Source organism: Haematobia irritans, chromosome 2 (genome assembly GCF_050003625.1).
Source record: "Haematobia irritans isolate KBUSLIRL chromosome 2, ASM5000362v1, whole genome shotgun sequence".
NCBI classification, from domain to species: domain Eukaryota; kingdom Metazoa; phylum Arthropoda; class Insecta; order Diptera; family Muscidae; genus Haematobia; species Haematobia irritans.
This window is the reverse complement of record NC_134398.1, coordinates 14,814,199-14,832,378: the sequence shown is the minus strand read 5'-3', so window position 1 is coordinate 14,832,378 and position 18,180 is coordinate 14,814,199. Positions and strand designations below refer to the sequence as shown.

The 18,180-nt window shown below is 30.5% G+C and overlaps 1 protein-coding gene across 5 annotated transcripts in view; it reads right to left on the bottom strand.

Moving 5' to 3' along the window:
• Positions 1–1,930: 1,930 nt before the first annotated feature.
• The window catches only part of LOC142223555 (beta-1,4-glucuronyltransferase 1), a 313,449-nt gene continuing 297,199 nt past the window's right edge, over positions 1,931–18,180 (bottom strand). For 4 of the 5 annotated variants that reach the window (XM_075293434.1, XM_075293436.1, XM_075293435.1 and 1 more), the window contains 6 exons: positions 15,396–15,802; positions 14,864–15,324; positions 14,362–14,790; positions 13,984–14,293; positions 12,378–12,705; positions 1,931–6,772 (listed from right to left, as the gene is read on the bottom strand). In XM_075293434.1, coding sequence (XP_075149549.1) covers positions 12,508–12,705; positions 13,984–14,293; positions 14,362–14,790; positions 14,864–15,324; positions 15,396–15,665 — 1,668 coding nt within the window. In that variant the 5' untranslated portion in view covers positions 15,666–15,802 and the 3' untranslated portion in view covers positions 1,931–6,772; positions 12,378–12,507. Of the gene's footprint in view, positions 6,773–6,875; positions 6,890–12,377; positions 12,706–13,983; positions 14,294–14,361; positions 14,791–14,863; positions 15,325–15,395; positions 15,803–18,180 lie in introns of those variants that run through there. The other variant, XM_075293438.1, reaches the window with a different exon arrangement.

Below are 18,180 nucleotides of genomic sequence, written 5' to 3'. Positions count from 1 at the left end.
TGCTATTTTTTTTAGCTCGATTACATTAAAACATGTTTTAGTTTAGCTGAAACAAATAAAAATTTCAACTTGGGAGCTATCGTAACACAATTAAAACAATATTTTATGAATATCTATAGTACATAACAAAAAATCTGAATATTTATCAATTTACAGTTAAAACAGAAGTTTTTTGTTCTTTCACAAACAACAGTCAGTGTTTGTTATAAACAGCAATATTTATACCCTGCGCCACACTGTGGAACAGGGTATTATAAGTTAGTGCATATGTTTGCAACACCCAGAAGGAGACGAGATAGACACATGGTGTCTTTGGCAAAAATGCTTAGGGTGGGCTCCTGAGTCGATATAGCCATGTCCGTCTGTCCGTCTGTCCGTGAACACATTTTTGTAATCAAAGTCTAGGTCGCAGTTTTAGTCCAATCGACTTCAAATTTGGCACAAGTATGTGTTTTGGTTCAGAATAGATCCCTATTGATTTTGGAAGAAATCGGTTCAGATTTAGATATAGCTCCCATATATATATTTCGCCCGATATGGACTTATATGGCCCCAGAAGCCAGAGTTTTACCCTAATTTGCTTAAAATTTTGCACAAGAAGAACAATTAGTACTATAGTTAAGTGTGCCAAATTTTATTAAAATCGGTTCAGATTTAGATATAGCTCCCATATATATCTTTCGCCCGATATGGACTAATACGGTCCCAGAAACCATAGTTTTAGCCCAATTTGGTTGAAATTTTGCACAGGGAGTAGAATTAGCATTGTAGCTATGCGTGCTAAATTTGGTTGAAATCGGTTCAGATTTAGACATAGCTCCCATATATATCTTTCGGCCGATTTACACTCATATGACCACAGAAGCCAATTTGTAACTACGATTTAGTTGAAATTTTGCACAGGGAGTAGAATTAGCATTGTAGCTATGTGTGCCAAATTTGGTTGAAATCGGTTCAGATTTAGATATAGCTCCAATATATAGCTTTCGGCCGATTTACACTTATATGGCCACAGAGGCCAATTTTTTGCTCCGATTTAGTTGAAATTTTGCACAGGGAGTAGAATTAGCATTGTAGCTATGCGTGCCAAATTTGGTTGAAATCGGTTCAGATTTAGATATATCTCCCATATATAGCTTTCGCTCGATTTACACTCATATGACCACAGAGGCCAATTTTTAACTCCGATTTAGTTGAAATTTTACACAGGCAGTAGAAGTAGCATTGTTGCTATGCGTGCCAAATTTCGTTGAAATCGGTTCAGATTTAGATATAGCTCCCATATATATGTTTTTCTGATTTCGACAAAAATGGTCAAAATACCAACATTTTCCTTGTAAAATCGCCACTGCTTAGTCGAAAAGTTGTAAAAATGACTCTAATTTTCCTAAACTTCTAATACATATATATCGAGCGATAAATCATAAATAAAATTTTTTGAAGTTTCCTTTAAATTGCTTCAGATTTAAATGTTGCCCATATTTTTTTACTAACATTGTGTTCCACCCTAGTGCATTAGCCGACTTAAATTTTGAGTCTATAGATTTAGTAGAAGTCTGTTCAGATCGAGTGATATTTAAATGTATGTAATTGGGACAAACCTTTATATATAGCCCCCAACACATTTGGCGGATGTGATATGGTATCGAAAATTTAGATTTACAAAGTGGTGCAGGGTATAATATAGTCGGCCCCGCCCGACTTTAGACTTTCTTACTTGTTTTTCTATGTCAGCAGTCATTTTCTTTCCAAAGAATTAACACTGCAAAGCTTGCGTTGAATGCAAGATGGAAATTATTCCTTAAAACCTAAAAACGTAAGATAAAACTGAATACAAACTTTGTACTAAATCTCCAAATCGCTTCAAAATAGCCCTCGACCGCCATTGGTCTCCCTCTGCTGAACTACTGGAGAAATGAAACAATTGTAATTTATTTATGGTTCACAAGTTGCTTTATTTTATTAAATTGTTTTCTCAGAAATTCCCTTTACTTTTCAATAATATTCGCTGTATTCTATGTTGATTTAAAATTTCAGTATTCTTCTTTTTTTAAATTATTTTTCCTTGGATGTTCTTTTAGGTTATCTATATACAGTGATTACAGTTTATTAGATTCTATTTTATTTTGGATTTGCAAGGGATTCTGATTTTGTTTTTAATTGTTATGAATTTCTTTTAATCTATCATTCATTTCGTTCATCTATCAAAATTAAAGAAAAATATTTTTTTCATTTCATTTTATATTTAATCGTATTTTGTTTGCATTTACAATAATCTTTATATTTGCTGGTATTTTTTTTCTTGCTTTTTAGATTCTGATTTTGTATTAAATTAATAGGAATAGAAGATATTTTTTATCTTTCTTTGATTATATCTATTGAAAGAAAATACAATGGCTTATAAAGTTGGGCTAATTATAAAATACAAAATACTTTAAGGAAAGAATAAAGAAAAAAAATGAACTAAATAGCAATTATTGAACTAACTAAAAAATGACTATACATATTTCATAAGGTGAGGAAACTAAATTTGTGTCCTCTATCAATATTGCATACTTAACGAAATACATTTTATACGTAAATTATAATATAATTTTTTTTTACCAAAGAGAAGACTTTGACATCAAGATTTGTATAATGAATTTTAAAACATAAAGAAAAAAAAAACAAAAAGAATAGATTCACTAAGACAGCAGAAAATTTAATTTTTTAACATAAAATTTTTAATTCAGACTATTTGCAACCCTTATGATGTGGATATGTACCTTGAATGTATTGGTTATGAAATATGGGAATATCTATAATTTTCATTTTAATTGATATATTCGTTAAGAAAATCGACCAAAACATATTTTAGGGATCTACTATTTACAAAATAGCTGACAGCAGCCTCGTTTGATGCAATATGCTTGCTTTTTGGACTTAAACATGTTTGCTATTCCAACAACGGGAAACTATTGATTCAGCAAACTTATTTGCTGAATTCTGAATTTTTTTAGTGTCATTCTGACTACAAGGTTTCGGTCATTTTTAATTACAAATCTAAACTGGGTATTTAATGCTTAAACATTCATTATGATTGTCTGCTAATTTTTAACCGATTTACCTAAAACAAGTTTAAGTTTGGTTGAAACAAACAACAAAAGTAATAAAAACGATATAATATGACTTTTAAGACATAACAGCCAAAAAACATTTGCTAATCTCATTTAGCAGTTTTTAAAAGAATCGGAGAAAGCTGGAATAAACAACAGACTATTTTTAATTCTTGCTTAAGAAAACTTAAAAATTTTACAAAATTCCTGTTCGCTAGACCAATAATTACAAAAAAAACATATTATAGCAGATACCAACTGCTATTTTTTACTGTAAATTCTATGTACATATCCCCATAACATAAGAATTGACTTTGCTATTTTAAGTAATAAAATAATAAAATAAAATTTTAGAGAAAAACCTAAACTTGTATGGAATATTTAAGTATTTTTTCTTTTTAATATTTATAGTTTTAATGTTTTGCAACAAAAATAAATAGATTTGAACATATAAACTATTTTACAAAATAAATAGGAAAATAAAATATATATATAGAAATATCCCACGATGTTTAGAAGTAGGTTTCTCTTAAGGTTTGTTGTTGTTGTTTATAAGTCTATATTTGTGTTAGTTTAGCATTTCCATTAAATTATCAGCATTTGTCTTAGATGTATTTATTTTGTTATATTATTTGTTTCGATTGGTAATATTCATTACATGCTCTGTGTTGTTGTTTTCCCTTTTGTTTAAATTTAATTTTTTTTCTAAGGCACTTTAAATCAAATTAATTTTATATTAATTTTTTTTTTAAATATTTTTTTTATAATATCGATTAATTTTTTGTTACCTCGAACACTTAGTAAATCGTTTTCAAAATAAACAATATATAGTATATATAGTTAATTCATTAAGAGATTTCATAAAATTATTTTAAAATAAAATGGAATAGCTATTTTGCGCGTAATTTCTACAGTCTACAATATGGTCAGAGGAAAGACTTTTAGCAGAGGGATCTATAACTAATGACGATTATGTTTCCATCAAGTGAATTTTAACAATATGGAATTTATTGAGGAAAACTATAAAAGTGCAGATTTGGAATTATTTGTTGTTTTGTTTTGTGTACTACAATGACAAATATTCACTTTTCGCTGTGGATTCAAAAATTGTTTTAAAACTAAACAAAAAATTAAAATAGGAATTATACAAATTTATTATATTCTTTTTGAAAGTACATGGACCCAATTTTTGACAAGTTTTATTTGATTCAAACTTAACTTAAATTCAATTCTATTAATGAAATCGAGAAAATAAGGTATTTTTAAAATAATTTTTTTAATATCTTTCGTATGGAACTGAGAAAATTGATTGCATTACCTTGTATTTATTTTCAACCAATATATTATTAAAAGTTGAATACCATTCATTCATTAAAAAACTAAATTTATTTCATTATTGAGGTCTTATGTTATATAATTTTATATCATCATCGTAACACTTTCCAGTTATACCAATTTTCGAAATGTCGAGGTATAAATTAAAAAAAAAAAAGTGATTTTTCATCTAGTCGATGAAATATAGGAAAAGTATAACAGAATACTTGGGATATTTACTTAATTTATTTTTGTTTTCATTGTCTAATTTGAAGCCACAGAGTGCCCAATTTCGTTTATTCAAATATTTAGATTGTTTGAATTCGTATTAAAATGTTGACTTTTCAATGATCAAAAACGATTTTCAATAGTCTATAGTTGATTTTTTCAATGATCGAATAGTCCATTTTTAAGATAATGGAAAATCGATTGGTCGATTTTGAAAATTATAGAAGGCCAATTGAACGATATTTAATATCACAAAAATTTGAATTAATCTTGTTTTTGTCAAAGGGGGACAAACCAATAAAAAAAATTTACTATAGGGCTAAAGTGCCCAATTTCGTTTATTCAAATATTTAGATTGTTTGAATTCGACTCGTACATATTTAAAATGTTGACTTTTCAATGATCAAAATCAAATTTTCCAAAGTCGATAGTTGACTATTTCAATGATCGAATAGTCCATTTTGTAAGATAATGGAAAATCGATTGATCGATTTTAAAAATTATAGAAGGTCAATTAAACGATATTTAATATCACTAAAATTTGAATTTATCTTGGTTTTGCCAAAGGGGGACAAATCAATAAAAAAATTATCCCCTTCAGGGTACAAAATGTAGCCCTATAGTGGTCACAAAGTGAAATACACCTTAACCCTCTAACGCCCCAATTTTTTTGCCAGCTGATTAAATTTTCAATTATAACGACACAAAAACAAGAAAAATTTATACGGTAACATTCAGTATATGCGGCAAAGCCTCTTGAACAGTTTTAACTAAGTTTTCTTTTTATTTTTCCCATTTTTGTTGTCTTAAAGTGCGTTTTACTAAAAGCTTTCCTATTAAAGGCGGAATTGGGCATTAGAGGGTTAAGACAAGAAAAATGAGCAAAAGAAAACTAATTTGAAACTATTCAAGAGGCTTTGCAGCATATGCTGAATTTTACCATATACATTTTTCTTGCTTAGTTCTCTTGCTTTTGTGTGTTAACATTGAAAATTTAATCAATTGGCAAAAAATTGGGGCATTAGAGGGTTAAACAAATATAATGAATACTCCTTTAAATTCAAATTTGATATTTTGAATTCTAAGATCTTGAGCTTCTAAAGCCAACTAATTTGTCAAAATTAGACTTTCCAATATTCAAAAACAAAAGTATACCTACAACAGCAGAAAAATTGGCATATTTGGCAAAATCGAACATTCGCCCATTTGTCAAAGTCATAATACAGTGAAACCTCTCAGAAATGAAAATCCCCTTTCGGCTACATTTTGTCTATATTTCGGAGGTGTCAATTTATGAAAGGTTAATGTGCTAATATATCGAACTTTTCACAGCGTCCAACTTTGAGAGGTTTCACACTATTGTCAACTTTTTAGTTTTTTTTTTTTTTAATTATGGAAAACCAGTTCATATTATTTAGTCTACTGGCAACGTCAGTGCATTGATGATAATAAGACCTCATAACAAATTGTTTTTAAGAAACTAATTTAGAGTAAGATAAGACCATTTTGGCTTTTTTTTGCATTAATAAGGCTCATTAGTTTTCAAAAGAACTAATAATAATAATAAATTGTTTAAGATATAGTTTTTCATTTTGGAAATAATTAAGCTTTTTCAAAGTCTTATAAAGATGGAATTTTTAGATTTTCTATAGTATTTTGAAGGAGGTTATTTTTTTTTATTTTGGGGAAATACAAATATATAAAATAATGGTCTTCCACCACAAATGTTTTTCCTTTTCATATTTTACATATACACCTGTATTCTAAGGTATTCGTTTTTTTTTTTGTTAATTTATTTACATAGTAGTGTATTTTTAATACTAAATATCTCTGTGATATATTTATATTGAATTAAAAAAGATCATATTCTCTCTTAGTTAAATTTACAATAGAAATTATAAAATGTGCACAGTTGTTTGTTTTTGTAATTTTTAAGTTGGATTGGTCTTAACTATTTGTAATTATAAAGCTTAAACGCTAAACCTAAAGACTAAATACGTTACACATTTTTTTTTGTTATTTTTTAATGATTGAACAAAAAAATAATAAATAATTACTAGTACAAATATCACGGTTTTACAGCTTAAAAACGTAATTCATTTTATGATTTTATGTGTTTTCCTTTTCATCCACTTCTATAAATATAAAAAAAAAGAAATTATTAAGCAATAAATATATGTGAGTAAAAAGGATTATAAAATTTTTAAAAATAAAAATTAAAAGAAAAAATAAAAAAAGTTTTTCATCCACTTCTATAAATATAAAAAAAGAAATTAATAGTAAGCAAAAAATATATGTGACAAAAAAGGATTATAAAATTAAAAAAAAAAATCAAAATTTTAAGCAAAAAATATTTATATGAAACTACGACGTTTAGCAGCGAAAGATTATACAAATACTAGAACCAAAGTTTTTCAACATTCTATTCGTGCCACCTATTCCATATTATGTGGAGCATTGTAAAGAATTAATTAATTAATTTTCCAAACTCAAATAAAAAAGAGGCAACTATGTGGAATCATGTGTATACAATTTCCTCAAACTTTTATACCGTTAGTATTCTACAAATATATATATTTTTTTGTTTTTTGTAACTTTCATTCAAATCCATGCTAATGTTTCAAAATCATAGCTGGTTTCTTCGATTTCAGATTTTTAAAGGCCTGTACGCCTAAGTGTTTTTTTTTTTTTGTTTTTTCTGTTTTTTTTTTTTGTTTTACAAAAATATTTCGTTTTAATATGGGTTTCTTTCAAAACTATGTCTATTACATTTGATTTTGTTTTTTTGTTGCTTTTCAAAATTTGAAAATTCAGCTTTTATAGGTTTTTCTATTTTTTTTAATTGTATTTTAGTCTTTTTGAATTAAAACATTAACTCCCTTTCTGAGTGTGAGTAATCTGAAGATTTGTTTTGAGTAAATGTAATCTTTCATGAAAAAAAACAATAAATATTAATAAATTTGACAAACATTCTTTTCCACTGTTGGTTAAGCTACTCTTGTAGTTTAGTCAACCCAATGGTTTTTAAGCTGAGATCAAAACAACAAATATATTAATGCCCATATTCAAAATAATGTAAAAGCAGTTTATCAAAGGAATTCGTATGGGAAAAGTAGGTTTAAAGTTTAATTTAGGTTTTTTTTTTTGAATATGGGGGTAAGTAAACCATTAGTTGGTTTATTTCTGTAAATTAAAATGAAAAAAATTCAGTAAAGAAAGCTAGAAATTCCAGTCTGCCGAAAAAACTTTTTTTTTGCTATTTTTACTGACTTGAGTGTAATAGACTACTTTGGACAATTTTTGGAATATATAGAATGTGAAATTATGTGAATATATAGAATGGTGAAATTGTTACCAGATTTATAGTAAATTTGTTACTTGCTCCAAGAGATGAGCCTACTATATATTGGGTTGTCGAAAAAGTGTTTTTTGTATTTTTAATCAAATTTAGGTATAGTGCAGGATTGATAAAGTTGACACTTTTGTGTTTTTTTTTGATAAATTTCGACTGCAAAAGGAGATGAAATACACACATGGTGTCTTTAGCAAAATTGGTTACAGCCGGCACTGAGCCGGTTGCCACAATTAGTAGGATTCTACAAAACATGGTAAATTTTTTTTACTGTTTTGTAGATTGGTAGAATTTGCAAAGAAGTACTTCTTCATAAATATTTTATTGATATAAACTTTTGACAACATTTTCTAATAAGTAAAATTTTGTCAAAATTTTCTATAGAAAAAAAAAAATTTTAATAAAATCTTCTATGGAAATAAAATTTTGACAAAATTTTCAATAGAAATAAAAATTTGACAAAATTTTCTATAGAAATAAAATTTTTCCTATAGAAATAAAAATTTGACAAAATTTTCTATAGAAATAAAATTTTTCCTATAGAAATAAAAATTTGACAAAATTTCCCAAAGAATAAAAATTGGACAGAATTTTCTATGGAAATAAAATTTTGACAAAATTTACTATAGAAATAAAATTTTGAAAAAAATTTGCTATAGAAATAAAATTTTGAAAAAATTTACTATAGAAATAAAATTTTGACAAAACGTTACAATCTTATTTTTATTGTAATCGACCTGTATTTGATTTTTCCAATTAATGAATTATTGATAGAAACGGCCTCGAGCTCGTTTTGACAAAATTTTATATGGAAATAATATTTTGACAAAATTTTGTATAGAAATAAAATTTTGACAAAATTTTCTATGGAAATAAAATTTTCTAAGAAATAAAATTTTTACAAAATTTTCTATAGAAATAAAATTGTTGCTTTTCATTTCAGTTTAAAATCATGCATTCACTAAACTACAAGTGTAGCTTAACCAACAGAGGAAAAGTATGTTTGTCAAATATAAGATTATTGTTAGTATAGTGACAGCCCATTAATTTAGGCTCACTGACACTATTCAGTGAATTGTGATACCACAAGTGGTGAACTTCACTCTATGAGTGCTGTCCGATTCTATATTTACCTCAATGACAGGTTTCATCCTTTTTATAACCATTTCCGAGCATTGCGATGAAATCACGTAGAAATGTCACCAGCATTTCTATTCAAACTTCAACCCATATTTTTTATTTATAATGAACTTTATGCAACCAAATATGTACCATTTTGGTCGACCTCCGTTTTGCCGATAGAAACATTACTGCAACATGCAATTTTAACTTTTGAAGGCTACTTTACTCCATTAAAGGAGTCTTACTATTGACCGAATTAAATGGTAGTACAAAGGTGCAAGCTCAGGTTTATATGGTTGATGCATCAAAACTTCCCAGCCAAGCTTTCCTGTTTTGTTCCAGACATCAACTATGTGTATGGTTTAGAATTGTCCTTATGGAAGACGAAGCTATTTCTGTTGATGCAGTTACAGGGTTGATAAATCAAAATTTCCCACCCCAGCCCTTTCTGTTGATCAGTACTTGCCGGTTTTACGATTGCTTACTTCAATCTCATCAGTTGTTGACAACAAAGTTCGAACAGGCTGGAGAAGCTCATAGATGGATAATTCCTTTCCAATACTTTACGACGCTTGAATCTTGGCTTCGTGGCCATTTATTGACTTTCACCACGCTTGCATCACTCATTATTGTCGTATTTTATCCAATTTTAGTTTCTTTTTACCATTCACTTCAAAAATGGCTCGATTTATTTCGTTTCAGAAGTTAATTCGTCGCAGACCATTCTTGCACAGACAAAAACAAAAATTCATGCACACTTGATGAGAGACAACTTTTCTTATGCTGAATTCGAAAAAATTGTTTAAAAATTCTAACTTTGCCATTTTTCGGTCGTTTTTCTTCTAGTTGGTCTTATTACTTAAGTTAGAGTATCATTATCATGGAGAGAAAATTTTTTTTAATGCTTTATACACCAACAAAAAAGTGCCTACGGAACTAAAGGAAAAAATGTTCATCAATTGAGTTTAGCCAATTTAATTCGATTAAGTTAAATTTTTGTTTAAAATAATAAAATTTACTTGCTTCAGTAAAAAATCCTAAACTTAAAGCAGTTAGGAATAGTTCATTAAGGAGAATAAAGCATGGAATTTTACTAATACTGTTTTCTTCGCTGGGTATAAGAATTTACTACTGAACAAGAAAATTTTATTCACTGATAACAAAGCATTCGTAAAAATAAACAAAATATGAACTAAAACCAAGTTTCCTCAAATTTAGTAAAATTTCTTATAAAATGATAATTCTGACTTCCTTTGTTATAGAAAGCTTATCATACATACGAATAACACTTGGCATAGAAAAATATGTTAGTTCATTCGTACTAAGAAGTATTCAATCCTTTTAAAACTTAAGGAGACACACTTGTTAGAATATAGGAAATTTTCCTATATTTCTTTTATCTACCTGTAATCGATAACTGTCATCGATGTAATCGGTATGTTTGCGCGTGGGTTATTTTTCTAGTTAGAATCGCGTTGTTATGGTATACGGAGGGATTGTTAAAAAATAATATAATAAATAAAATATATAAAATATTTGTTATTTTAAATTAGTGAGAAAAAACTATGTTCGTGATGGTGTATAAAGAAAGAAAACAGAATAACAACCCCTTCATTCGTTTTCATTTTGGAATCTTCAATTAAGAGGTAACATTCAGTGACGCTAACCTTTTGTGAACAAATTGGTTTATGATTTTTTTATTTGTAGGTATTGAAATTGTAAAAGGAGGACAAACTCGTTACGCAGCAACTTATTAAAAGTGAAAGGTACAAGAAAAAGGAAAAATGCGTTTTACAGTTGATGACATTACATGGAAATTGGAAATAGTGGAATAATAAATTAATATTTCAAGGCCAGTCGATGCTGTTGATTCTTAATAAATATATTTAATATATTAATAAAACGTGTATTTTATTGAAGAAAAAATTACCTATATAAATAAATACAATTGTATTTAAAAACGAAGCAGTTCTAAGTTTGAAGTAAAAAGGTTTACCACAAATATGTAAGATTTGTCCCAATGAATGAAAAAAGTTCAATAAAATCATTCCATATATGAATTCAATTCAGTTAAATTTTTTCATTCTGTAGTATAGTGGTACATAAATATAGGAAAATGTTAACTAATATATGGAATGCATTCTACCTAATTTCAACGAAAATCACATCGTTCAAAAAAATAAAAATGTCTTTGGCGCTATACGAAGTTAACTTTCATCACAATTAGTTCATTTTAACTTAAAGAAGGGGTCACTTTTTTCTGGGTGTAGTTTTCTGGCGGAAAAGATCCATTGTAAACTACGATTTTTATTTTGAAAATTTGATTTTTTGGATATTATTTTTTGAACCACTTAACTTATCACAGATCCAATTATACACGATTATTCGTCATCTTAATACTTTTCATTTAAGTACAACGATCTAATCGGACATTTCTAACTCGAGATATAATTTGTTTAGTGAAAAAACAGCAAAAAACTAAAAATAACGGGATATCTCAAAAACTGTTCCATAAAAAAATGTTTAAACATTTTTTTTTCGAATTCAGCAGAACAAAAAGTCGACTCTCATCAAGTGTACATTTTCAGTGTAAACTAGTGTTATCAATAATTTTATTCGATCAATTTTTTATTTGATCTTGATTAGAGATACTACCATTTATGCGATTGAAGAAATTTGAATTAAAAATTAATTGAATCAATTAATATCAAACCTTTTTTATATAGTTAGAACCATTTCCTTCGCAATGTCTTGGCAGCTTATGTGACGGGTTTTGGTCAATCTTTATTTTTTTTGGTCATATGAGATGGTACAATGTGATTGTTAGCGCTGAAGATAAGCGACTCCTACGGCATTTCTCGACAAAATACGAAAAGACTTTTTCGACTAATTTAACCACAAAATATACAATAGGATATCGTTTTAAGCTAGTTCTTTTTTCATAGCCATTGATGTCTTCTACTATTAGTTATACTGAATTTTTTTAATCAGAATTGCGTGGACACACAAAAAATACACTACTTTAAGACTTGAAAGGCCATTCGAGGATGATGAAAACAAAACTACAAATATCACAAACAAATCCTTATTATGGGTTGCTTGAACTCTATGGTACAATAGCAATGTAATCTAATTAATAGAACATACTCTATCAAGATTAGTAGTACTTATTAAAACTCTACAACTATGCATTACTTAATACTCCAACAAATACCACAAATTCCAAAAGAAACTTGGGCCACCGATCCACCAATCAAACCACTTACTCAATTCTGAAAGGGATTTACAACAATTCCATAATGTACACGATGATGATGTTGTTGTTGATGGTGATGATGACAATTGGTTAATACTATTAGCATGAAAAGTTTTTCAACTTTTATGCTTGATTAACCACTATACGGCGCAGCCATTTCGGGTACCATACATAATTTTCAATTCGGGATAGATTATTTTACGTATCAGTTGATTGGTTTTGCCAGCCAACATGGCACGGCGTGTATCTTTTTTTAATACCTTAATGCCTGGCTTATGGACCAAAAAGGCATTGTCTAATATATGAAATTCGTAATCTAGAACACATAAGGCATAGCCCTGAAAATAGAAAAATATTAGGGATAGTATTAAACGATGTAGCTTTAATATAAAATAATTGAGTAAAGTAGAAAGTCGGGCGGGGCCGACTATATCATACCCTAAACCACCTCTACTGAATTAGTGAACATTGTTTGTGGGATATCAATGGTATAGGTTTGGGGAAAATCGAAATTCCATATTTAAGAACATTAAGGGGTACATGGGTGTTTTATCACAATCTGAACAGAAATGTCTGATATTAGGAGCTATAGTTGATTCTGAACCTACAGAGTTAGCATGATACTAATATTGAGTCCATTATTAAAAAAGAGGAAATCGCTCAATTAGTGTGGGTAATAGCTACATGTAAATGTACATGCACATTTAAAATTTGAGCAACATTGATTAATAAATAAGAGTATTATGGTCAAATTTGGGAAACTCGATGCATATAAATGGGAGCTATATCTAAATCTGAACCGATTTGGATGATATTTTCCAGATTTGGTTTATACCACAGAAGGTTACCTTGTACTAAATTTGAGTAAGATCGGTTAATAAATGAGTCCACTATGGTAAAAAATAAGGTTATAAAGGGGAAATTTTTGAAAATCGGGCGCTACATATATATGGGAGCTATATTTAAATCTGAACAGATTCGAATGATATTTTGCACATAGAGTAAGTGCTATAGTAGATTTGAGTAAGCCAATTTTGAGTATGATCGGTTGATAAATATGGGTTTTATGGCCAAAATTGCAAAAATCGGGCGACACATATATGGGAGCCATAACTAAATCTGAACCGATTTCGATGAAATTTGGCACGCTTATAGGGTGGTCAATTGGATTAATCTGTGCCAAATTTGACGCCGATCGGTTAGGAAATGAGCGCCGTCTGACCCCATTTATCAAAATCGGGCGATACATATACATATATGGGAGCTATATCTAAATTTGATCCGATTTTCTCCAAATTCAATAGCGTCCGTCCTTATGCCAATAAAGCGCTACATACTGAATTTAATCAAAATCGGTTAATAATTGCGCCCGGAACAATAAAAACATGGACTGACGGACGAACCCCAAGGGCTAGATCGACTCAGGAGGTGATTTCGAGTCGATCGGTATATATTTTATGGGGTCTAAAATCAATATTTCTGGTGGGCACATTTTTTGGGAGATCAAAGTTATTATACGCTGACCACTTTGTGGTTTAGGATATAAAAATGAGTGAATGAAAATTCTGTGGGAAATTGTAATAGTTTTAATAATAGTGTATTTTGCATGAACTCACTTGTGTCATTTTATCACTTTTGCCTTCCCAACTAAGCCGTTCATCATAATGAGGTTCGGCATGTGTACCTATATATATGGGTTCCCAATGTACAAAGTAACCAGTTCGTTTTCCAATATGGAAGACACTTAAATCGTCTGTTTCGTTGGCCGCCATCCATTCTTTGGATTTAGGTACACCATGACAACTGGCGCACACTCGTTTATGGAATGGTATGGCTTTACCGAGGCGCAGGAACTCTTGTAACTCAGTTTTATCGTGGGGTACTGGACTACTGTCATCCACTTCGAATATGGATAGTGGAAATACCCTACAATTGGGAAAAAGTGCGAAAAAAAAATTAATAGACAAATTGAATAATTTCTTTTTTGTACTTACCTTGGAGATTTCCTATTCAAATAAGGCTCATTGCGGGCTATCATCTCTAAGAATTTCTTCACCAGACCAGGATTGGGATACAGCTCAATGTCTGAAGCCAATATGAAATGTGTTATTGCAGCATCTCTAGCAATGTTACGACCCACATTGACCGGATATAATAGTTTCTTTTGTGTCTTATACAAATGACCCGATGTTATATTCACATAGGGTGGAGGCAATGTACAATTATAGCCCTTTTTCAGGGCATCATAATACTTGGGTATCGTTTTGGGGATATGTTTGGTACTAAAGTAGATGTGGAAGGTGGTATACATACGCACCAGATTACTATTGGGCAAACAGTCTCTTAGATATTTTATAGAATCTAATGTAGGTTGAAAATCTGTACCAGGAGCATGCATAGCTATGCTAACAGGAGCATTCCATCTGTGTGTAGGAAAAAGAAAAAAGTCAATTTTTCTACATATTTGTTTTTTTTTAGGATGATTATCTCTCTTACCTTTCCAACAATGGTATTAGATTATCGAGAAATGTATAATCTGCATGTGTGGTATAGGTTATAGATTCATGGCACTTTAATTCACCATGCTCGGCGCGAACATAGTTCTTTAATACCCAAAAATCTCCACGCTGAAGAGTTTCGGCCTCAAATGGTTTATCGTAACATTTCAAAAGGCTACGCAAACGTTCGTCCAAGTCTTTTTCATCGCCAGTTACCATATAATTGGCATCGGCATTGCTTATATTTACAAAGTTTGTATTGGCATTACCAATATTGCCTATGATATTGGCAGGATCTCCCAAATTTGGATCCATTTCAGGAGTTTCAGGATCTTTAACTACAGGTTGTTGTAAATCTCCTGATCCTCCACTACCTCCACCACCACTGCTAATTATAGGACCACCACCGCTATCTCCATTGGGGGGTTTTGGTGGTTCTTGTTTTTCATCAATGAACTCCTGTAACGAAAAACAAATCATTAAAAAACATTATTGCGAATATATTGTAAAAAATGTCTTCTTTTATTTACCATTTTTGCCAAAGGTTCTCTCACCATTCCTTGGTCAGATTGTTGCTGTTGCATCTGTGCTTGTGGCGGCTGGTGTTGTTGTTGTTGTTGTTGTACAGGTGAGGGTTGCTCTTGTATTACAAATTGTGAACCAGATGTTAATGTGTAACGATTTCCAATCATTACATGACTGCAGATATATAAGATCACAGCTACATTGATGAGAATACTGCAACGCAGTAACCAATTTCGTCGTGTGAACATCTTTTGTCCTAAGGGTTCAAAACGCATTTTAAATGCGTTTTCCGTTGACGACGTATTTAAAGATTTATAAGTAATTTTGAAGCTGTTTTTATTAACACTATCCACAGTATCTTCTCACCGAAGTGTTGGTTTTGATTTTTGGGTTTGTTCAGTTATGAAGGAAGCTGGAAAGAAAAATAGACACTTTTTAATACATTTGGCATATATATTTTTATAATGTATACATAAAACAGTAATCCAATCCTATACTAGGAAGAATATTGGAAATCTATAAATTACAGAAATAATGCTACAGTTAATTGATCACTATTCAACTGATAGGACCTCTTTAAAATGAAGAATTTAATGGAATTGTGTGAACAAGTTTAGTGGTGTATCCCTCTATAATGCACCATTAAATTGGTAAATAAATTTTATATAGCCAATATACACATCGGGTGGTTATGCAAATTGATTGTGGTGCCTTCTACATCGGAAGTCTTTGCAGACAATTTGTTAAGGCGGAGAGCTAAGAATAATCTTCCATACCCTCAGATTGGATATGGCGTCTACAGTCATCAGTGGGACAGTGCTAAATGTTCAAAGTTTTGAAGGCGATAAGTGCTGTACAACGTGGCCACAAAGATGTTGGAGACCATTGAAGAGAATAAAATCTCAGTTCTTATACCCTCCACCATAGGATGGGGGGTATATTAACTTTGTCATTCCGTTTGTTATACATCCAAATATTGCTCTAAGACCCCATAAAGTATATATATTCTGGGTGGTGGTGAAATTCTGAGTCGATCTAAGCATGTCCGTCCGTCCGTCTAACTTCCGAACGAAACAAGCTATCGACTTGAAACTTGGCACAAGTAGTTGTTATTGATGTAGGTCGGATGGTATTGCAAATGGGCTATATCGGTTTATTTTTACGTATAGCCCCCATATAAATCGATCCCCAGATTTGGCTTGCGGAGCCTCTAAGAGAAGCAAATTTCATCCGATCCGGTTGAGATTTGGTACGTGGTGTTAGTATAGTGTCTCTAACAACCATGCACAAATTTGTCCATATCGGTTCATAATTATATATAGCCCCCATATAAACGGACCCCCAGATTTAGCTTGCGGAGCCTCAAAGAGAAGCAAATTTCATCCGATCCGGTTGAAATTTGGTACATGATGTTGGTATATGGTCTCTAACAAACATGCAAAAATTGGTCCACAACGGTCCATAATTATATATAGCCCCCATATAAACGGACCTCCAGATTTAGCTTGCGGAGCCTCTAAGAGTAGCCTATTTCATCCGATCTGGCTGAAATTTGGTACATAATGTTGGTATATGGTCTCTAACAAACCGATCCCCAGATTTGACCTCCGGAGTCTCTTGGAGTAGCAAAATTCATCCGATCCGGTTGGAACTTAGTGCATGGTGTTAGTATATGGTCTCTAAACACCATGCAAAAATTGGTCCACAATGGTCCATAATTATATATATCCCTTATATAAACCGATTCCCAGAGTTGACCTCCGGAGCCTCCGTATCGATCTTGTATATAGCCCCAAAATAAACCTATCCCCAATCACAGAAAAATCACCATTGCCATTCGAGCCAAAAATAATCTACCAAAATTTTATTGCCATAGACAATTGTGTCAAAATTTGATATTTCTATAGAAAATTTTGTCAAAATTTTATATCTATAGAAAATGTTGTCAAAATGTTATTTCTATAGAATATTTTGTTAGAATTTAATTTCTGTAGAAAATTTTGTCAAAATTTTATGTCTATAGAAAATTTTGTCAAAATTTAATTTCTGTAGTAATTTTGTCAAAATTTTATTTCTTTAGAAAATTTATGAAGCATTTCATAGTTGGAGAGGAAAATTTGCAAAATCTTTCAAAACATCAATAATTGTACCAATCTACCAAACAGTAAAAAATCTGCCATTTTTCGTACTCGTGTTCATAATTGTACATAGCACCCATATAAAGCGACCCGATATTTCAATTCTGGCTCTATAATTACCTCACAAAAGTTCATATTGGTTCGTAATTATTTCTTCCCTATATATACCGGTCAATTGAATATTAACGTATTTAATCGTCTACTATATATTTTGTCTACTATATATCCCGCATGGACTAACTTACAATTAGGAGATGATGTTAAGAAGTTTTAAGATGCCTTGCCATCGGCCGCAATCCAAGTAATTTAATTGTGGATGACCGTCTTTAGTAGAAGCTTCTACGCAATTCATGGTGAAGGGTACATACGTTTCGGCCTGGCCGAACTTACAGCCGTATATACTTGTTTGGTTTTTCGGCACTAACACCCCGAAAGCCTATACAACTAAGTTATTTAGTATGTCGCGATTTTTCCAAATTTAAAAATGGATTTCTCTACAGCGCTGGAATTCAGCTTTTTCTAATTTTTTTATCCGCCCCGTATAATTTTCGGTACCGAATGGACGAACTTTCAAATTCTTAGTTTTGGAATTTCTCGAATTTGGAGTATATCGCCACCCCTATAATCCTTTTTGGCCATATATGTTAATATA